General features: G+C 42.9%; 1 protein-coding gene across 3 annotated transcripts in view; it reads left to right on the top strand.

Moving 5' to 3' along the window:
- Positions 1-22,570, top strand: part of LOC117520585 (ecto-NOX disulfide-thiol exchanger 2-like) — a 260,220-nt gene that overhangs the window by 209,857 nt on the left and 27,793 nt on the right. For all 3 annotated transcript variants that reach the window (XM_034181900.1, XM_034181899.1, XM_034181898.1), the window contains exons 8-9: positions 11,734-11,840; positions 17,275-17,389. In XM_034181900.1, the coding sequence (XP_034037791.1) occupies positions 11,734-11,840; positions 17,275-17,389 (222 nt within the window). The remainder of the gene's footprint in view (positions 1-11,733; positions 11,841-17,274; positions 17,390-22,570) is intronic.

The raw sequence follows: 22,570 nt of genomic DNA, 5'->3' as shown, positions 1-22,570 counted from the left end.
GGCGAGGTGGTAAACGGTGCGCTCCCAGCAGCACTAACGGTCCGGAGCCAGAACCAGTTCGTACCCAAGGACCCCGCCGACACCCCCCAGGTGGCCGCGACAAACCGAGTCTGTGAATGAAGAAATCATCATGTGAGTCCACACTCTACACACAGAGGGACCGCTCAAAGGTGTACAAACAGCAAACACTTCCTGGCTTAATTACTAATCAGCTTCCCACCCTGCAGGCATGGAACACCTTGTTCACAAACTCCACTGCAGTGGAAGCTGATTAAAACGACTAACATAACAGCTCAATATAATAAGGTGTGAGGGACACCACATTTACTGACTGTACAAATGTTAGTCACAAAACCCAACGTACCTCAGGAAGTGTGCTGACGAGCGTGAGACCTCACCCTCTCCTCTTTCACAGACCATGCATCAAACCTGGACGTTCTCTGCATCCACTGATGATGAGATGGCTCTCAAGACGACGATCTCACCCGTCTGGTCACAAGGTCTCTGGCAAATACACACTGTGTACTACAGACTTAAATACCACCATGTTCCAATCCGTGTAGATGCACCACAACTGTGAGTCCTGACGAGCCGCAGGTGATCAGGGTGAGGTCCTAATAACTCAGCCACACAGCCACTCAGTCCCAAATGCGCACCACCTGGAAGGAAAACCAAAAGACAGAAACAGAAGACAAACAAAAGCCAGCCAGGCACGCCAGCCACAACATGCAGTATGTGTTCTGTGCCTTGAAAGAAGCTTTTGAAAGCTAACAAGCTAGCTCCTTCAATTCAGTTGTTAGACTATTGGCTTTCAAGTAGTTTTAGTGTAGTTGGTTTTGTGAAAGAAACCAGATTAACATTTCTAATTTATTAGTGTGTAAAAAAAAAAAATTTCCGGACTAAGTCGAAATACGTCCGTCAATGCTGTCCATTAATTGGCAGAGAGCCACGGTCCATCATGTGGAGAAAATTCACACACAGTAAATGAAAAGTCTTACCTGTTCATGGGTCGGTCTGCTCTGTGTCAGTCTGATCCCGTCAGATCTCAGAAGCTAAGCAGAGCATCTGGTTAGTACTTGGATGGGAGACCTCTTTAGAACACCAGCGGTTGTGTGTGTTTCTTCAGATAAAACTGGAGTTGCGTCAGGAAGGGCATCCGGCGTAAAACTTGTGCCAATTACAAATGTGGATCGGGCTGACTCCAGACAAAACCGGGAAGAGCCGAATGAAGAACAACAACAACCTATATTGGTGTGGTATATTTTGTAGTGCTGAAGTTATATTTCAGTGAGATGTCTGGCAGTGTCATGTTTGTTAAGAAACACACAATGTTACAGGACAATTTGTTGTAGTCAAAAAGTGATGTTACATGATTTAAGTGAAATTTTTTGAATAAAAACAAAGCTAGTGATATTGGATGCAGATACAGTCAAAAAGTAAGGAACAAATGATGAATAAAACATGTTTTCAAAGTCATTAAGTATAATACTTATCATTAAGTATTCGTATCGGTACTCTGTATCGACGAGTACCCAAATATATGTACTCGTACTTGTATTCGGTCTGGAAAAAAGTGGTATTGGTGCATCCCTAAAAAATACATTAAAGTACGAGGTCTGTTAGAAAAGTATCCGACCTTATTATTTTTTTTCAAAAACTTGATGGATTTGAATCACGTGTGCTTGCATGAGCCAACCTTGAACCTTCGTGCGCATGCGTGAATTTTTTCACACCTGTCAATTGCGTCATTTGCTTGTAAGCAGACTTTATGTGAGTATGGGTGTAGTCTCTCGTCGTTTTTTCTTTGCAAGGAAATGGCGGAACGACTGGAGCAGCGCGACTGCATCAAATTTTGCCAGAAACTGGGTGACAGCCAGGTGGAAACCATTCGGATTATTCAGACGGCTTTCGGTGACGATGCTATGGGCATCACACAGATTAAGGAACGGTACAACCGGTTTAAAGACGGCCGCACAACGGTAGAGAGCGAGCTGCGCTCCGGTCGGCCATCAACATGCTGAAATGACCAGATCATTCCAAAATGAACGCTGTGGTGATGTGGGGCCGTCGTGTGACTATCCGAGAAATTGCGGAAGAGGTGGACATCAGCACTTTTTCGGCACATTCCACTGTGACAAAAGATTTTGCCATGAAAAGAGTTGCAGCGAAATTCATGCCGATGGCTTGGGCACGAAGCTGATGGCGGAACAAAAGCGCCACCGTGTTGAAGTCTCATAGGACATGTTGTGACATGCTCACCTCTTCCACAATTTCTCGGATAGTCACACGACTGAAAAGCCACCGAAAGCCGTCTGAATAATCCGAATGGTTTCCACCTGGCTGTCGCCCAGTTTCTGGCAAAATTTGATGCAGTCGCACTGCTCCAGTCGTTCCGCCATTTCCTTGCAAAGAAAAAAGGACAAGAGACTACACCCAACCTCACACAAAGGCTGCTTACAAGCAAATGACGCAATCGACAGGAGTGAAAAAATTCACGCATGCGCACGAAGGTTCAAGGTTGGCTGATGCAAGCACACGTGATTCAAATCCATCAGGTTTTTGAAAAAAATAAAAAGGTCGGATACTTTTCTAACAGACCTCGTATATAAAGCACACATTATATGCATTATGATCACAAGTTATGTTTTGTAGCTTTATGACTTTGTTGCTTTGTCACCTCTTGTTTTTGCCTCTAATGTTCCATGTGGGTAATTCGCACACAGAAAATTAGAGTGGTCCTTATTTTGCAAAGTTTTGAAATTTAATACTCTGACCCCTGAATAGGTTCCAATTGATGAAAAAAAAAAAACATGCTGTGTAAAATTTTGTTTGCATAAATGAATTTTCAGAGGTACTTCAAAAGCTATTTTCTGCTGTATAACGCTGTACAAACTATGGTGCCCCAACGCATCCTAAACAACATATCAAAAGTCCTGATGAATCCTGCTGGCACTTACTTAAAAATTCAAGATGTCCTCCACAGGTAATTTTTCAAGCTTTACTAAGTATAGATTTACAGTATATAGCATGAAAATAGCAAAATTTGAATGCTTTTGAACTACCTTTTAAACATTTATTTATAGAAACAAAATTTTACACAGCATGTTTTCTCATCAATTGGAACATATTCAGGGGGTCAAAGTATTAAATTTCAATACTTGCAAAATAAGGACCACCCTAGCCTATGATGGCTGCTGTGCACGCACACACACACACACATATATATATATATATATATATATATATATATATATATATATATATATAGTGGATACTATACAAATCATATGTGGAAACAATGGACAAATTACACTGTGTCCTGTCATAAAGTTGGGCACACCTCATGTACAAAGTTGACAAAGTGTTATACAGAGGAAGGAATATAAGATAAAAATTCAAGTATACTCTGAAGTACCTTAACATCTGAAAGCTCTTAAAATTGTAAGTACATTCTTCTTCTTCATATTGTTGTTATGATTATTATTATTATTATTATAGCATTATTGTTATTATACATAACGTTTACTACAATCCCACATGATTCACAAGGTTTGTGAACACAGCAGCTTCAAACCTGCTGCACGTGGTGATAAGTATTTTTGAAATGATAATGACATCAAGCCCTCTGAGTTTAACTCTTTAGTTTCTTATTTTCAGAAGATTGCCAAGAGGTAAGTGTAATTTCTTTGTGCTTGTTATCACTGAATACATCCAGCGAGTCCCATTGTTTTTTGTTTGTTTGTTTTATTACGTCCAAGATAAGAAATATTTTATCTCTTACTGGGGGGAGCAATATGAATTTGTGACAAAATTTAAGAACGGATGCAAGGGTTTTTTTGAAAAAAGGTTTGCCTTTTGTAAATAAATTGCAACTCACTGCATAAACACTTCACACAGAAAATACAGTGAGTGTGTCTTCAGTTCATTTTGAGTTGATGAAAGCTGAAAGTCAAGCTACTATATTCTTTCTGCCCACATTTGACATTTTGCAGTTTTCCGTTAGTTTCCTAGGGCAATTTTCCATACCGTATGCATGTTGCACGCAAACTGAAAATCCCTGTGTTTTTGTCTGGTTTACTATTTACTGCAAATATAAATGAATGTAGGTGTGCGTGTGCACATGCACGTTAGTTTGATATATGTCCTTGTCTGAGGCGACCTCCATTATTTCAGGAAAAAAAAAACTCTCATTCAGGATGTCCTGTGATCCTTCCTGATGGTATGTTGCTGGACATGTAAAGATCACACAGATGATGACCTTCCTCCTGCAAACAGGTTGTAGCACTTTCTCTTTGGAACAATAATCTGTCCATATAAATAAATTCGGTCTGTGAGCTGGCTTAGCAGGCCTTTTTCACATGAAATATACCACACTAAATCAAAATAATGATGGTGTGACTTTATTGCAAATGCAGTGTTGCAAGGCACCTTGTGGAATTGATTCCTTTTTGTTTTGTGAGATTGGGATACAAAGGCAAGAAGAGTCAGAATGCAGTAATAAATCTGCAGAAATTATCACAGGAGATCTACTCACAATACTGGTGCCAGATTACTCATAGAGTCTGTGTCACAGTGGTATTGGATGTTTGTCACACTGCTACTCTCTACCTCCTCTTTTTGATTTTGTGATATGATTTATTGAAGGGGTGTGCCATTTTGTATGTCAGAGTAGAAAGCGGTAATCATCTCTTCACACACATTCTGTATTTGTGTATGGAGTCACTGCTCTAAAAGGCTGTCTGTAACCTTTCCTCTACTCCGCATTCAGATTTTACACTTACAGCAGCTGTCACCGTGCATGTCGCATTTAAGATCGGTGCAAACCCAAGGATTTAATATTGAGGCTTGTTCACCTGATTCCAACAACTCATCAGATTTTCTTTGGTGTTGTACACAGTAGTGCTGAATATATTCCAAAGAAGGTTTTGTTTTTTTTTCTTAACTCTGGGGTCAAGGGTATAATTGGCCGATTTTAACTACTTTTGGTGTAACCTTCATACCATAAAAAAAAATGTTTACCTTGTTTGGTGTAATTTTTTAGCACAACCTCACCTGTGTGACTTTACAGTTTTTCTTTCATTCTGACATACTATTTTAAGACAATTGACCTAAATTCACAGAAAAACATAAAATCCGAGTAGAAAAAAGTTTTTGTTTTTTACTATGTAAACTGCAAACATGTTTAACAAACCATTTTTATACCTTAGAATGCAAATATAAATTGTAAATTTCAAAAACATATGTACAAATGTAGCAGTCAACAAAGTTATATACAACTGTTTACATTAAAATGCAGGAAATGATTCAGGTGTTTTTTTTGTACAACAATTTACAAAACAATAAGATGCCACACAAATTATTTGTGCTGCTCAAAAATACAATTCCTGTCAAACACAAGACAGAGGGACACAACACAGGCCTGACCAGGTGTACAACAGGAGGAATGTCACTCCTCCTGTTGTCCACCTGGAGGCAATGTTGGCACAGCAGTCTGCCTTTGGTGGCTTTTTAGCCAGGATCTCTTCAGCAACCAAATACGTGAGTTAGTGATCATTTTTTATTGGTTTAGGTCATGCATTTTTCCACCAATGATAAAAGGGAGGTCTTGTTTTCCTCTGTAACTGCTCCAGTGAGAGAGGAGAGAACAAGGAAGTGAAGTCCTGTTTGCTGCACATTTCTGCAGAAAAAAATGACTGTAATATTCAGGAAAAAGTATGGCATAAATTATTAATCATGATTCAGGTTATACTAGGCCTATCAACACAACTTAAAAACTGGTATATAGTTTGAAGTCCGCACCTTCAACACATTCAAAGAGAGACTCAGACTGTGATGTATTGGATGGTATGTCCGCTTAATTCGGTCATGTGACTTTAACGTGTCTTTGCATGAGATGACTCCAGAGGGTTAATAATAATAAGATCTCTTTGCTAAGTCATCTTGACATTACTGACAGAAAATCCAAAATGTACCATATTTTCTGAAGTATAAGTTACAGGTTTGTTGTTTGTTTGTTTTTTCCGAGGGGAGGTCCATAGTTTTGGAGGTATTGTAACGTACTCTGGTGTGACTTATGTTCTGGGAAAAAAAATCACATGTTCATTGTTAATAACAGCAATGATTTACATTTAGCTTTCCCAGGAAGCAGTGCATCAAACAGAAGAAAGTCAATTATATTTTCAATTCAATGTATTAAACTCAATTTCGAGTGACGTGGGCCCGCCCTCCTGTGGGTTCACCACCTGCAGAGGGGGCCATGGGGGTTGGGTGCAGAGAGGATTGGGTGGCGGTCGAGGGCGGGTGGCCCGGCGGTCCGGTCCATGCTCACAGCCCCTGGCTGTTGGGACGTGGAATGTCACCTCGCTAGGGGAGAAGGAGCCTGAGCTTGTGCGGGAGGTTGAGAGATACCGACTAGAGATAGTCGGGCTCACCTCCACGCACAGCTTGGCCTCTGGTACCCAACTCCTGGAGAGGGGCTGGACGCTTAATTTTTCTGGTGTCGCCCACGGGGAGAGGCGGAGAGCTGGGTCGCATTGCTTATTGCTCCCCAGCTCAGTCGTCAAGTGTTGGAGTTCACTCCGGTGAACGAGAGGGTCGCGTCCCTACGCCTTCGGGTTGGGGACAGGTCTCTCACCGTTGTCTCGGCCTACGGGCCGAGCAGCAGTGCAGAGTACCCGACCTTCCTGGAGTCCCTGGGAGGGGTACTAGATAGCGCTCCGACTGGGGACTCCATTGTTCTCCTGGGGGATTTCAACGCCCACGTGGGCGGCAACAGTGAGACCTGGAGGGGGGTGATCGGGAAGCACGGCCTCCCCGATCTGAACCCGAGTGGTGTTCAGTTGTTGGACTTCTGTGCTAGTCACAGTTTGTCCATCACGAACACCATGTTCGAGCACAAGGGTGTCCATAAGTGCACGTGGCACCAGGACACCCTGAGCCGGAGGTCGATGATCGACTTTGTAGTCGTATCATCTGACCTTCGGCCACGTGTCTCAGACACTCCAGTGAAGAGAGAGTCAGAGCTGTCGACTGATCACCACCTGGTGGTGAGTTGGATCCGCTGGGAGGGTAGGACGCCGGTAAGACCTGGCAGGCCCAAACGTATCGTGAGGGTCTGCTGGGAACGACTGGCGGAACCCTCTGTCAGCGAGGTCTTCAACTCCCACCTCCAGGAGAGCTTCTCCCAGATCCCGGGGGAGGTTGGAGACATGGAGTCCGAGTGGACCATGTTCTCCACCTCCATTGTCGATGCGACTGCTCGTAGCTGTGGTCGCAAGGTCTCTGGTGCCTGTCGCGGCGGCAATCCCCGAACCCGGTGGTGGACACCGGAAGTAAGGGATGCCATCAAGCTGAAGAAGGAGTCCTACTTATCTTTGTTGGTAGGTGGGACCCCAGAGGCAGCTGACAGGTACCGGCAGGCCAAGCGTGCCGCAGCCCATGCGGTCACAGAGGCAAAAACTCGGGTCTGGGAGGAGTTCGGGGAGGCTATGGAGGAGGACTATCGGTTGGCCTCGAAGAGATTCTGGCAAACCGTCCGACGCCTCAGGAGGCGGAAGCAGCTCTCCACCAGCACTGTTTACGGTGCGGGTGGGGAGCTGTTGACCCTGACTGGGGATGTTGTTGGGCGGTGGAAGGAGTACCTCGAGGATCTCCTCAATCCCATCGTCACGTCTTAAGAAGAGGAAGCATTCGACTGTGTCCCTCGGCGCACCCTGTGGGGAGTGCTCCGGGAGTACGGGGTCCGGGGTCCTTTGCTAAGGGCTATCCGGTCCCTGTACGACCACAGCAGGAGCTTGGTTCGCATTGCCGGTAGTAAGTCAAACCTGTTTCCAGTGCACGTTGGCCTCCGCCAGGGCTGCCCTTTGTCACCGGTTCTGTTCATTATTTTTATGGACAGAATTTCTAGGCACAGCCAGGGTGTAGAGGGGGTCTGGTTTGGGAACCACAGAATCTCGTCTCTGCTGTTTGCGGACGATGTGGTTCTGTTGGCTTCGTCAAATCAGGACGTTCAGCGTGCACTGGGGCGGTTTGCAGCCGAGTGTGAAGCGTCCGGGATGAAAATCAGCACCTCCAAATCCGAGGCCATGGTTCTCGACCGGAAAAAGGTGCTTTGCCCTCTTCAGGTCGGTGGAGTGTCCTTGCCTCAAGTGGAGGAGTTTAAGTATCTCGGGGTCTTGTTCACGAGTGAGGGACGGATGGAGCGTGAGATCGATAGATGGATCGGTGCAGCATCTGCAGTGATGCGGTCGCTGTATCGGACCGTCGTGGTGAAGAGAGAGCTGAGTAGGGGGGGCAAAGCTCTCGATTTACTGATCGATCTACGTTCCGATCCTCACCTATGGTCATGAGATTTGGCTCATGACCGAAAGAACGAGATCGCGAGTACAAGCAGCCGAGATGAGTTTCCTCCACAGGGTGGCTGGGCGCTCCCTTAGAGATAGGGTGAGGAGCTCGGTCACTCGGGAGGAGCTCGGAGTCGAGCCGCTGCTCCTCCACGTCGAAAGGAGTCAGTTGAGGTGGCTCGGGTATCTTTTCCGGATGCCCCCTGGACGCCTCGCTGGAGAGGTGTTCCGGGCACGTCCCACTGGGAGGAGGCCCCGGGGAAGACCCAGGACACGCTGGAGGGACTGCATCTTTCGGCTGGCTTGGGAACGCCTTGGGGTTCCCCCGGAGGAGCTGGAGGAGGTGTGTGTGGATCGGGAGGTCTGGGCGGCTTTGCTTGAGCTGCTGTCCCCGCGACCCCACTCCGGATAAAGCGGAAGAAAATGGATGGATGGATGGATGGATGGAATTTATTAAACTTATAGAGCGCCAAATCACGACAGCATCGTCTCAAGGTGCTTCACATAAAACCCAACAATAAAAACCAAAACAAATTAAATAAAAAATCAATGAGCTTGATCAAAAGGTTAAAAGCATGATTAAAAAAAAGGTAACAAAATGTAAAAAATATAAAAGAATAAAAGAGTCCAACATTAAACATAAACTACAATAATGCACAAAAAACAAATTAGAGTTGATTTTAAAAAAATCAGATGGACTGTAATTTTTATTTTTGTGTTTCCAATGTTGTGGGTCAAAAATCCATGTTCACGTGCATCAAGAGCATCTTGCCCATCGCATGGTTATTTGTCTATGTTGCTTATTTTTTTCATTTGTTTGTTTATCTTGCTTATTTTTGGAATTTAAAATTAGAACAACACAGCATATGCTGTGTTGTTCACATGTGTTACACTGAGCTCCTGTCTGTTGTTGAACTTGCCTCCATGGAAAAGCTGTTGAGTTTCACATAGAGAAAAAAGTGACTTGTACTCCGAAAAATATGGTATGTGAAGTTTAATATGTATGGCTATCATTGTTAGTCTCTATGCAACACTGTTCTCATTTTTACACCCAGCACTCAGTCTTTAAATAACATACACTTACACTCAGGTGGGCATGTCCATGTAAAACTGAGATATAGTCATGCACATTTGGATCATCCATCACCAGAAAACACTTGTGCCTAAGCCCCGTTTACACATAGACTGTAAGAGCTCCCGGAAGCGTCCCAGAAGAGTTTTTGGCCATCTTAAGGATCAAACGCCGTTGTTAACGCCTGCACTAGGGGGTGTGGCTTAGTTCCGGCTTTACCGGGAATCGTCGAAAAAATTATTCAACATGTCGAATAATTCCGGGAGCGCTTGCAGAGAATTCGCGTGACGACGGAGACAGTGCGAACAACGGCGTTTGATACTTTTTAATCGCCGTTTCATCCTGCCCCTTCCTGTAGTGCCGTAGTTTACACCGCCGTAATTGGCGGCCGGCATTGTATCCCTAACCAACGGCGTGTAAAACGGTGATAGAGCCCACATCGGCGTCTTCAATGGCGTTTTAACCGGCGACAGAGGCAGACAAAACGGCGGCGCTAGCGGACAGTACGCTGTTCTAAACGCCACCTCCTGGTTAATGGCGTTCCAAACGGCCGATAGGCGACGGTCAGTATAAAAATGCTAGCACGCTGCATGCAGGCCTCTCACTCGCAGCCAGCTTCAGATATTTTTGCAGAGAAACTCCAGTATGCCTCCTAAAAGAAAATTGGCAGCGGCAAGGACTTACCAAGAGGTCTGGTTCAGAAGCAGAGGGGAGGCCTGTGGTGGAGACGGAGCAACACGTTGAGGAGGGGGAAAGGAAGGAGAAGAAAAGGCTGAGGATGATCTCCCTCCCCCTGCAGTGACAGAGGCATGTATTCCTGCTGCTTCAGCCTATTATACTCTGGGGGTGGTGCCTATATGCAAAAGATCCTGGAGTAACGCAGGATTTGCCTGGATAAAAACCTGGGTATCCAGCGGTACACAGGGCATTATCGGCGGCAGCAGAACACCGCCGTTCTCACGTGCGTCTTAACCTGCGATTGTAAAGGATAGAACTGGGTATTAACCCCCGTTGCCTGACGTGTGCCAGATGCTACAGCGTCAAAACGCCGCTTTATTCGGCGGATTTAGCGGCGTTTTATCCGCGTATTTGCGGATAGTACGGCGGTCAAAACGCTGGCGAAATGCTCCACCCCTTTCCACCGCAAAAACAGCCGGAACTACCGCGAACTTCGGTCTACGTACTACCCGCCGACAAAACCGTCTATGTGTAAATGGGGCTTTAGACTACCAAAAGCCTGGTATAAAGTCCGCCACAGTTTATTTCTTTAACGGGTCCAGTAGTCAGAAAACCTCACATGGTGGGTTCACAGTACAGAGACGTAATATAACACATCAAAGGAGCATGAAATTGAATTCACTTCCTTTTAGGGATCCAGACTTGAAACATGATTTGAAACATTATTCACACATTCCAACCTTAAAAAAATAAAAGATAGCTCACTAAAACTGCAGTTCAGCGCACGCAACAGCAAAGATCCAGTTAACTACAGACAGTTGTTAATTGCCTTATAAAGTAGTGTAGGCTACAAACCCTCCCTACTTCAACTCATTCATGTGTGTTTATGATGTCTCATCTCCAAAGCAGAAACAGCACTTCATGTGCACAGCCTGTACACAGTGGTCGGTGGGCACTCTTCACACTAAACATATGCAACAGGTGTTAAAAGGATGCAACATTTACATACGTGTTAAACCGACTGTCATAACAACAGCGGTCAGTTTTAAATCGCCGTTGATGAATGAAAATGATAAATCTCTGAATCCAACTCCTTTGCACCCAGCACTTCGCTTTGTGCTCTGTTTATGCGCCATCTCCATACCAAATGCACCTTGGACATACCCCAAAAGCATCTGCGTCACAAATTTACCCGGCGCTCTCCAGATGGAGCTTGTGTTCTGTGAGTGGCACTTTGAAGTTGCATGTGTTAAGCTCCATAAGTTGTGGACACTCTGATCTTTAGAGACCAAAGAGTTTTAGCTAAAAGTCCTTCATTTGTAAATTTTCCTTATTAAACAAATAATCAACCTGCAACAGAGTGACTGGGTGGTAAAGCTCTGCTGGATAGTAAGTTTGGTATTTAGTATAATTTTGTTTTCAGTATCGTTTTGCATTAATTGTCCGATGAGCCGTCCAACAGACGATACTTTGACATCAGAGGGTAAGATTGTTTCTCTCACACGCACATGGTTCTTTACGTTCCTAGTTGACTCCACTTTTTCACTCTTCTGCTCCTTCCCACCTGCCCTGTCTCTCTCTCTCTCTTTTTCTGTCTCTTTCTCTGGGTGGTCTCTCGTCCCTTCCTGTGTCCTGTCACAGTTGAACAGATTGTGTCTGTATTCCAAGCTGCTTCCAAACAAAAGGCATGGGACCATTTCTCCAAAGCTCAGCGCAAGAACCTGGACATGTGGCGCAAACAAGCAGAGGTTGGTGCTTTAAGATTTTTGTTTTTTCTCCCACACGTTTCATTTAAAGACTTGAGACTTAAAACTATTGATGACAGCCATCTTCCCCGTTACTGAGCCGTCGCTGTAGATGATCAGAATGTTTGCGTTGGTGTTCCACTGTAGCAGAAGCAGACTGCGTGTGACAGTAAGTACTTTGAATCAAGTCAGACTGCAGGACACGTGCCTGCTCAGTCCAGCCAGTGGCAGATCTGCCAAATCTCTTCCTTCATTACTGTCCTTCTCCATGATGGGACACATGCTGGCGGGTGAGTTCTCCTTCTTTAAGGGATTCCAGAACACAGGTAAATCTTTCCAGTTTTCCTCTCCCTGTGTCAACAAAATCAACGTCCCTTATTGCATTTGAAGTTGTTCACCAGAAGATTTTTTTTCTATTCTCTCTTCAAAACTGGTTGAATTTTAAGTCACAGAAGCGTAATCATTTTCAGATTTGCAGACATATTGAGAATCTATCTGCTCACCATTTTCCTGGTGAGCAGATTTTTCCTCTGATTACCGGAGCATTAACCAGAGTGAGGATGTGATGCATGTTCAGGAGGCTCTGGAGTCCTGTCCTTGCTCTAATGGACTGTTTAGAATCTCAGCTGGTCGGTAAGTTCAGAGTGGTGAAAACACACTTGAATTAAGGTGTAATTTACAGTCTGACACCTGTCACTCACACGCTGGTGAGTCAGACAGAAGCAGCTCTCAGTATGTACAGTTTACTCTGAAAGGCTTCTTTTTACAGGTAGGTATGGTAGAGCAAGTTACTGCTCTGATGCTGCTTGTGTTCACGAATGGTAAACTTTTGTATAATTGCTGCTTGTGGTTACTTATTGTTCCTGTTCACATGTTGCAAATTGTTTCACAACTGTGATCATTGTGTCAGTCACAGGAGGTTGTCAGTAAGCTTGCCGCATGATGAGGAAGCAGGACCGTTCACGAGTTTCTGTGACCATTTCGTTGACTGTCTGCATGTGTGACATCAGTAATGCTGTTTCTGTGTTCACATTTGAGAGTCTTTTGTGACTGGAAACTCACTCTGCTGGATAAAGTATTTGAAATCACTGTCATAGATCTTTAGCGATTAATTTTTTTTTCTCTTCTTTCCCCTTCATGTGCTACACTGAAGAGTAGAACTGTCACTGCTGACATTTAAATTACTGCGCAAAAGTTTCTGATCTTTTTACTATGCCTAAAACTTATGCATATAATATTAAAAAGATGTTAAATGGATAATATTCATAACAAAAATCTACGTTAGCCACCATTCGGTTAAGACTGCAAAGAACTCCTCATAGGAATGACTCTTCTAACCCACCCCCTTTAGGCTCTACATATGTATGTCTATCTGTCTTTCAAACTGAGAAACCATCGCTGCCCACATACTTCTATATCGTCTTTACTTTGGCAGGGTTGTTGAGGAATATATCCATTAGTTGTAGGGTTGCGTATCGAGAACTGGTTCTTTTCGGGTATCTTTAAGAATTGATCCGATCCACTGACATCAGTAGCCTTTTTGCTTAAAGATTCCCTTATCTGTCCTTCAGAGCGGCCATTGTTTTTGAGGGTGTTTGTCGGGAAAATGGTCCTTTCTCTATGTTGATTACAGACCCTGCAGCGGCTCTGTAATCAACCGCTTCTGCAGCGCAACTCCACTTTGAAGCATGAACCAATGAAGCAGTGCTTCGATCCACTGGCACTGTGGTTCTTTGATTCGCTGCTCTTCAGAAGTGGCAAGTCCGCTTCTTAACCCCTCTCATAGCCATTAAAATGTCACTTTTGTGCGTATTAAAGTCACTAACTGGGACTTTTGTGTTGTTGCAGTCAAGAAAAGAGAATCGTCCTCTGTTCCGTTGGCACAGCTCCAAACAATGAGTCCAGTCGGAATTAATAACTTCAAAACGAATTGCCGCTTTAAATAAAATGACAACTCTTTCCAAACGCTGTAATACAAACAATAGACTACAATCGACTAAAAGGTTTTTTTGCTCCCAAAATGAGACGTCCTGCATTCTTTGAATTACATCCTGACGTGCAGCACAGCCAGCTGCAAGAGCTCAGCTCAGGTGTATGGAAAGACATTAATGCCAATAATGTCTGAAAGGAAGTGCTTTTGACAAAAACTACGGATTTTGTTTATTTCTATTTATGTCCAGAGATCAAGGATCCACCATGTAGAATTTATTATGTCCAGAGTTTAAGGATCCAGTGACCAATTTCATATTTATTTACTTTAAGACTCAGTAAAATGTTGCTGAAATAGAAAACCTGTAAACCCTACTTTTAGTACACAGAAAATTCACAAGAGGTATCGATAAGGAATCGGATCGATAGTCAATAATGATATCAATATTGAAGTGGTCTGTGTGGCAGTAAAATACTTCTGACAGTATATATAATATAGTATATATATATATTCTCATTAAAAATGTCCTGCCATTGTTGACAGACTTGTTTGTGTAATTTTGCGTTAATGTTATGTCTCACTTAGGCTTTGGCTGCACTGCCCCCCCCCCCCCCCCCCCCATGATTACCTACAGTATGGCTCCGTTTCATCTGTATCCATAAGCTTTCAGAAAACTGACACAAATATAGACGAAATGTATGCAGATTGTGGTCAGAAGGCTCTCTCCATATCTGCAGAGCCTTCGCATAGACTGCAAACTATACAACAGTGTAGAGCCTCATCCTCTAGGGGGCCGCGCGTCTAGGCTTTGAAATACAATTTTTGACTAATAACATTACTAGTATTTTATTTTTAAGGGCTGTTCTTCACTCAGCATGTTATAAGTATTAGTCAAGCTCACATGAGAAGAAGCAAAAAAAATTTCACACTATTGCGTAGTTACATAATGTGTGTTCCATCTCACTGCCAAGAATAAGAGGGGAAATGATGGGTGTTGGTACGGGGGGGCTGCTTTTGCAAACACCTGTCAGGTGCTGAAAAGACGATTCAGTGAAAAAGAATTGCAAATATGGCAACAAGTAGCACCATGTACAGCATCCTCTTTGAAAGAGTGGTCTGTGACCAACCCCTAGTGGTCCATGATATAAATATACATAGTACCGCCTAAGACCCAATATGTGGGTAAACAAAGGGTTACAGGAGAGATGTCTGGATGTAATTGCACAATCATAAATGCATGGCTATGAATATGAATGTAAATGTTTCTGGTGAAAGTCTTTGTTCAAAACTCGCCATTTTCTTTCCATTATCTTCCTTTCTGTTGGTGTCTGTTTTTTTGCAGATGTCAGAAATGCACCTCTGCCATTTTGGCCTTTCACTTACAATATCTTTCCATTTGTGGAGTGCATCACCACGTTTCAGAATATCGCTGTTAATCCCCCAAAATGTGAATCATCTGCAAATCATGAATTATCCGCAAAATGTGATTACTGAAAAAATATCTCCCGAAACGTGAACACGAGACTCACAAAATGTAAACTGCAAAACATGAATTTCTTCACGATTTTGTGTATGTGCTTGGCTGAGGACCCAGTGGTGTGAAGCTACCATCTGTGGGATTATGAGTGCGCACCCCTCACTTTCATTGCACCACAGGACTTCACGCCACCCCTCAACTCACTCAAGTTTACCTTTGCCACTTGCACAAATTTGATCCCCACACTGCCACGCAATCTGGCATGCCAATGAGTAAATCCGTCATAAACTGTTGTAAACATTGGGTCGTGAACATTGCACAACCTATTCGAAAACTCTGCATGTCATTGCGCGCAGCGCATCTGAACTTGTTATTGAGATAACGAGATGTTACATCTATAGTAAACATAACTTTACAGACACATTATCTAACGCATAAGAAGGAATGAAAAAGCACCTTTTTACCAGTCCGTTACTATTAAATGAGCCATTACATGAATTCATTACATGATTTTATGTGACTGTCTCCGTTGGAAAGTCTGATTGTTACTTGTGCTGCACTGTGCACTGCTTTGCTCCTGGTTGAAGATAGGGCCCTAGCGAGATGATTTAAACTCTGTTATTAAATTTTCATGATACAGTCTTTTCATACAGCCTACACTGTATAAAACTGGAGACTACGGTATTAAAGTCTTAAGCGCAGTTGCTCAGAGGTAGTTTATCATGAAAAAGGCAGGTAGGTTGAGTCGAATCACGTTCTATATGCGGTGTGATTCTCTGTTCTGAAGATAAAATATAGAGGAACGAGCTGCAGTAGAGTTAACTTTTTGCAGCTTCCAGGCAGAATCAGACAACAGCTGTCTGCCTGCATCACTGTATTCATACCGTTTGTGTGAGAAACAAGTGGATATGTGCACCACACACACATCAGAGGACCGTGTGCGTGTGTTTGGAGAGCCTGTTCAACCTTTGCCCTAGGCTCATGCTGAGAATGTCAGCTGACAGATGGTTGTGAGTCTGTTTACTCTCTCTGTCATTTTGGTCAGTGTTGCTTTTAAGAGTGTTTTCAGTGAGCCAGTGTAACATTTTATTGATCAGACACATCTGTATTGCGTGGGTTTGATCCCATTGATACCCCATAATTTTGTGTGTGTGTGTGCGTGTGTGTGTGTCTCTCAAGTTCTTATCTAAAGTGATCATTTTACATGAAACATGCCCACTGTGTCTAGCTGGTACTATTTTTCATTGTTGTAATAGCCAGATGTTAATTTTAATTGATTTTGATCAATTGTTTTGGCAGTCGACGTGGCAGATCTGCATAAATCATTTTTTTATAACGTGTCGACCGTGATGGGTGAAGTGGGGGTTAAAAATGCAAGATGGAATTCAACGTAAAATAAAGCAACCAGTTTCACAGAGCTTGTGTTTCTTATTTTCTTATTTTTACATTAAAATATTATTTCTGTTTCCACAAACACACCCAGTGAGATTAATGGGTACAATTTACTGTTCACAAACTGCAATGTAAATAAATGGGAACTAAATTTTAATCAGCCTGCTTACTAACATTCATTCATTCATTTTCTGCCGCTTATTCAGGTCTGGGTCGTGGTGTCATTAAAGGTACTTGAAATCCTCCACTTGGGGCAGTGACTCTCCCCTTACGAGTCTCATATTTGGAGGTGCAGATCCTCTTCCAATTTTTTGAAAATATATTTTATTAGATATTTTTGTAAATATACAGCTGTCAGCATTCCAAGAAAAAAAATTTGATGGTGTGCTTTTGAATTTTTTTTGACACTTCAGTCAGGAAGGTCCAGCGGCCAATAATCTGCGTGGACAACAGAGAATAAGCTGAACATTTTTCAACACGTGCGCTCGGAGCGAACCTCTAAAAAATGTGAGCTGCATCGGGCTCATCAGAGAGTTTCCACACTGATTGCTGTTTCTCAATAATGCAACACCTAGAATATGCATTACCCATGAGTCTCTGCAGAATTAACACACCGCTATTTTCTTGATGTTTTACAGGAGACAAGAAACATGCACAACGAGCAGCTGATGGGTATCAGGGGAGAGGAGGAGATGGAAATGTCTGACGATGACATGGAGGACCCACCTGACAGCAAAGACTCAGAGGACTCAGGTACGAGTGTGGACGAACATATTCACAGATCAACGCATCAAAATCACAACAACAGACTGATCAGGATCTGCACAGAGTGTTAAATAAGTGAAGTAGAAGATATGAGTTAAAAGTTAATCTTCCCCAAAACAACTCTACATGAATGAGAAAATGTCTTGTCTGTGCACGCCTGTCAGCTGCTGGCTCACTGCAGATCGGGGCTCTGCTGAAGAGCCATAATCTGGTTTTTGCTCAGACGAGCCTTTTCGCGTTTTCTGAAGCAAGAAAATCTAGCCGTGCTGCAAAATCTCTCAGCCCCCATCACAGCATCCCGTAACAGTCGTCACCACGGTAATGTGCCTTTGGGGCCACCTCTGTTTTCCTGTTTTGTGCCTCTCTTCACTTCTTTAATGGTTTTGATTTCTGCTGTGTGGTGTTATGACAGTTCCTCTAATCAGCATGAAAATGTGTGTAATCATAGTCACCGACTCGGCCCCACCTCTTGTGTTCCGCAGCTATTTAGATGCTGTTAATTAGCATCGCTGTCAGGGAGCTGTTGTTTCGTATGATGGGACAGGATTGGCTGAGGTGACAGGGGTTAATGTTATGCTTTCTGGTGTGTGTGTGTTGATACATTGACTGTGTCGCCCTGTTTGTTTACTAACCTTTAAGTAAAACGGCTTGTTTGCACTCGAGCCAGTCCTGTTAAAAATGTGCGAATCGATTCTGTGACTCTCGAACAGAAAAAAGCCACAAACGTTCATGTATGCATGACTTTACTGTGCGTGCACGCCCTGCATATTGTTGTGGGTTGATAGTGTTGCCTGTTATGTAACAGAGGGGTATTGCTCAGAATCTGGCCTCACACATGACGAGGCTTTCAGATCAATAAGACTCTCATTTCAAATCCTCATTTTGCAGAGTGCACACGAACACAGAGCAAGAGTTCATTAGCACATGGCATGATGGAGTTCAGGCAGCACTCCCCAACACCCACACAAAGCGCAGACAGACACACACACTCACACAGAGGACAGGTCTTATCTGCACAGTCCAGTCAACGCACTGCTCTTTGCCAAAAAGCCTCTTCTAAAGGACCACGGGAGCAGAGCAGAGCCGATAATAACAGCTGCAAGTGTTTCCTCTTTGTGAGCTGAAATGTTCAGCAGACACACATTTGACACAGCACTCGGGTGTGAGCGCTGGTTTCTCTCAAGGTTCGTACGAGAATTATGATTATCAGATGTAGAACCTCTGTTGCTTTGAAATTTTGAAATTGTTGTGAATGGGGAAACAGGACCAACATTTGAAGGTACAGGGTTTTACGTCCTACAGAGTTCACACATAGTACTTGATGTAAAATGTGTGTTTTGTCATGTGTTTGAACTTTTCATAGATTAAATTTGAAGGCACTTGTCTCCTGTTGGAAATTTTTGGCCCGAATTGCTGTCCCAATTTAAAAATTGATGAAGCCAGGCCCAGTTTGTTTAAATAACAGGCAAAATTTGTGTTATTGCAACTTCTATTTTATATGAGCTTACAAATGTTGCTGAAGACACCTGAATATTGCCAACTGCACGATTTTCATGACACAATTATTTCTGCACCTGCTCAAAATGCTACTTTCACATTTTTCCACACTTTTCCCAAAACGTATGATCCCAAAACTTATCAATCAATCAATCAATCAATTTTTTTATATAGCACCAAATCACAACAAACAGTTGCCCCAAGGCGCTTTATATTGCAAGGCAAGGCCATACAATAATTATGTAAAACCCCATCGGTCAAAACGACCCCCTGTGAGCAAGCACTTGGCTACAGTGGGAAGGAAAAACTCCCTTTAACAGGAAGAAACCTCCAGCAGAACCAGGCTCAGGGAGGGGCAGTCTTCTGCTGGGACTGGTTGGGGCTGAGGGAGAGAACCAGGAAAAAGACATGCTGTGGAGGGGAGCAGAGATCGATCACTAATGATTAAATGCAGAGTGGTGCATACAGAGCAAAAAGAGAAAGAAACAGTGCATCATGGGAACCCCCCAGCAGTCTACGTCTATAGCAGCATAACTAAGGGATGGTTCAGGGTCACCTGATCCAGCCCTAACTATAAGCTTTAGCAAAAAGGAAAGTTTTAAGCCTAATCTTAAAAGTAGAGAGGGTGTCTGTCTCCCTGATCTGAATTGGGAGCTGGTTCCACAGGAGAGGAGCCTGAAAGCTGAAGGCTCTGCCTCCCATTCTACTCTTACAAACCCTAGGAACTACAAGTAAGCCTGCAGTCTGAGAGCGAAGCGCTCTATTGGGGTGATATGGTACTACGAGGTCCCTAAGATAAGATGGGACCTGATTATTCAAAACCTTATAAGTAAGAAGAAGAATTTTTAGGACAACCTGATAATAATGAATTACAATAGTCCAGCCTAGAGGAAATAAATGCATGAATTAGTTTTTCAGCATCACTCTGAGACAAGACCTTTCTGATTTTAGAGATATTGCGTAAATGCAAAAAAGCAGTCCTACATATTTGTTTAATATGCGCTTTGAATGACATATCCTGATCAAAAATGACTCCAAGATTCTCACAGTATTACTAGAGGTCAGGGTAATGCCATCCAGAGTAAGGATCTGGTTAGACACCATGTTTCTAAGATTTGTGGGGCCAAGTACAATAACTTCAGTTTTATCTGAGTTTAAAAGCAGGAAATTAGAGGTCATCCATGTCTTTATGTCTGTAAGACAATCCTGCAGTTTAGCTAATTGGTGTGTGTCCTCTGGCTTCATGGATAGATAAAGCTGGGTATCATCTGCGTAACAATGAAAATTTAAGCAATACCGTCTAATAATACTGCCTAAGGGAAGCATGTATAAAGTGAATAAAATTGGTCCTAGCACAGAACCTTGTGGAACTCCATAATTAACTTTAGTCTGGGAAGAAGATTCCCCATTTACATGAACAAATTGTAATCTATTAGACAAATATGATTCAAACCACCGCAGCGCAGTGCCTTTAATACCTATGGCATGCTCTAATCTCTGTAATAAAATTTTATGGTCAACTGTATCAAAAGCAGCACTGAGGTCTAACAGAACAAGCACAGAGATGAGTCCACTGTCCGAGGCCATAAGAAGATCATTTGTAACCTTCACTAATGCTGTTTCTGTACTATGATGAATTCTAAAACCTGACTGAAACTCTTCAAATAGACCATTCCTCTGCAGATGATCAGTTAGCTGTTTTACAACTACCCTTTCAAGAATTTTTGAGAGAAAAGGAAGGTTGGAGATTGGCCTATAATTAGCTAAGATAGCTGGGTCAAGTGATGGCTTTTTAAGTAATGGTTTAATTACTGCCACCTTAAAGCCTGTGGTACATAGCCAACTAACAAAGATAGATTGATCATATTTAAGATCGAAGCATTAAATAATGGTAGGGCTTCCTTGAGCAGCCTGGTAGGAATGGGGTCTAATAAACATGTTGATGGTTTGGATGAAGTAACTAATGAAAATAACTCAGACAGAACAATCGGAGAGAAAGAGTCTAACCAAATACCGGCATCACTGAAAGCAGCCAAAGATAACGATACGTCTTTGGGATGGTTATGAGTAATTTTTTCTCTAATAGTTAAAATTTTGTTAGCAAAGAAAGTCATGAAGTCATTACTAGTTAAAGTTAATGGAATACTCAGCTCAATAGAGCTCTGACTCTTTGTCAGCCTGGCTACAGTGCTGAAAAGAAACCTGGGGTTGTTCTTATTTTCTTCAATTAGTGATGAGTAGAAAGATGTCCTAGCTTTACGGAGGGCTTTTTTATAGAGCAACAGACTCTTTTTCCAGGCTAAGTGAAGATCTTCTAAATTAGTGAGACGCCATTTCCTCTCCAACTTACGGGTTATCTGCTTTAAGCTACGAGTTTGTGAGTTATACCACGGAGTCAGGCACTTCTGATTTAAAGCTCTCTTTTTTAGAGGAGCTACAGCATCCAAAGTTGTCTTCAATGAGGATGTAAAACTATTGACGAGATACTCTATCTCACAGAGTTTAGGTAGCTACTCTGCACTGTGTTGGTATATGGCATTAGAGAACATAAAGAAGGAATCATATCCTTAAACCTAGTTACAGCGCTTTCTGAAAGACTTCTAGTGTAATGAAACTTATTCCCCACTGCTGGGTAGTCCATCAGAGTAAATGTAAATGTTATTAAGAAATGATCAGACAGAAGGGAGTTTTCAGGGAATACTGTTAAGTCTTCTATTTCCATACCATAAGTCAGAACAAGATCTAAGATATGATTAAAGTGGTGGGTGGACTCATTTACTTTTTGAGCAAAGCCAATAGAGTCTAATAATAGATTAAATGCAGTGTTGAGGCTGTCATTCTCAGCATCTGTGTGGATGTTAAAATCGCCCACTATAATTATCTTATCTGAGCTAAGCACTAAGTCAGACAAAAGGTCTGAAAATTCACAGAGAAACTCACAGTAACGACCAGGTGGACGATAGATAATAACAAATAAAACTGGTTTTGGGACTTCCAATTTGGATGGACAAGACTAAGAGTCAAGCTTTCAAATGAATTAAAGCTCTGTCTGGGTTTTTGATTAATTAATAAGCTGGAATGGAAGATTGCTGCTAATCCTCCGCCCCGGCCCGTGCTACGAGCATTCTGACAGTTAGTGTGACTCGGGGGTGTTGACTCATTTAAACTAACATATTCATCCTGCTGTAACCAGGTTTCTGTAAGGCAGAATAAATCAATATGTTGATCAATTATTATATCATTTACCAACAGGGACTTAGAAGAGAGAGACCTAATGTTTAATAGACCACATTTAACTGTTTTAGTCTGTGGTGCAGTTGAAGGTGCTATATTATTTTTTCTTTTTGAATTTTTATGCTTAAATAGATTTTTGCTGGTTATTGGTAGTCTGGGAGCAGGCACCGTCTCTATGGGGATGGGGTAATGAGGGGATGGCAGGGGGAGAGAAGCTGCAGAGAGGTGTGTAAGACTACAACTCTGCTTCCTGGTCCCAACCCTGGATAGTCACGGTTTGGAGGATTTAAGAAAATTGGCCAGATTTCTAGAAATGAGAGCTGCGCCATCCAAAGTGGGAAGGATGCCGTCTCTCCTAACAAGACCAGGTTTTCCCCAGAAGCTTTGCCAATTATCTATGAAGCCCACCTCATTTTTTGGACACCACTCAGACAGCCA

This window comes from Thalassophryne amazonica, chromosome 11, assembly GCF_902500255.1.
Source record: "Thalassophryne amazonica chromosome 11, fThaAma1.1, whole genome shotgun sequence".
In the NCBI taxonomy this organism is placed as follows: domain Eukaryota; kingdom Metazoa; phylum Chordata; class Actinopteri; order Batrachoidiformes; family Batrachoididae; genus Thalassophryne; species Thalassophryne amazonica.
This window is presented reverse-complemented; position numbering and strand designations above follow the sequence as displayed.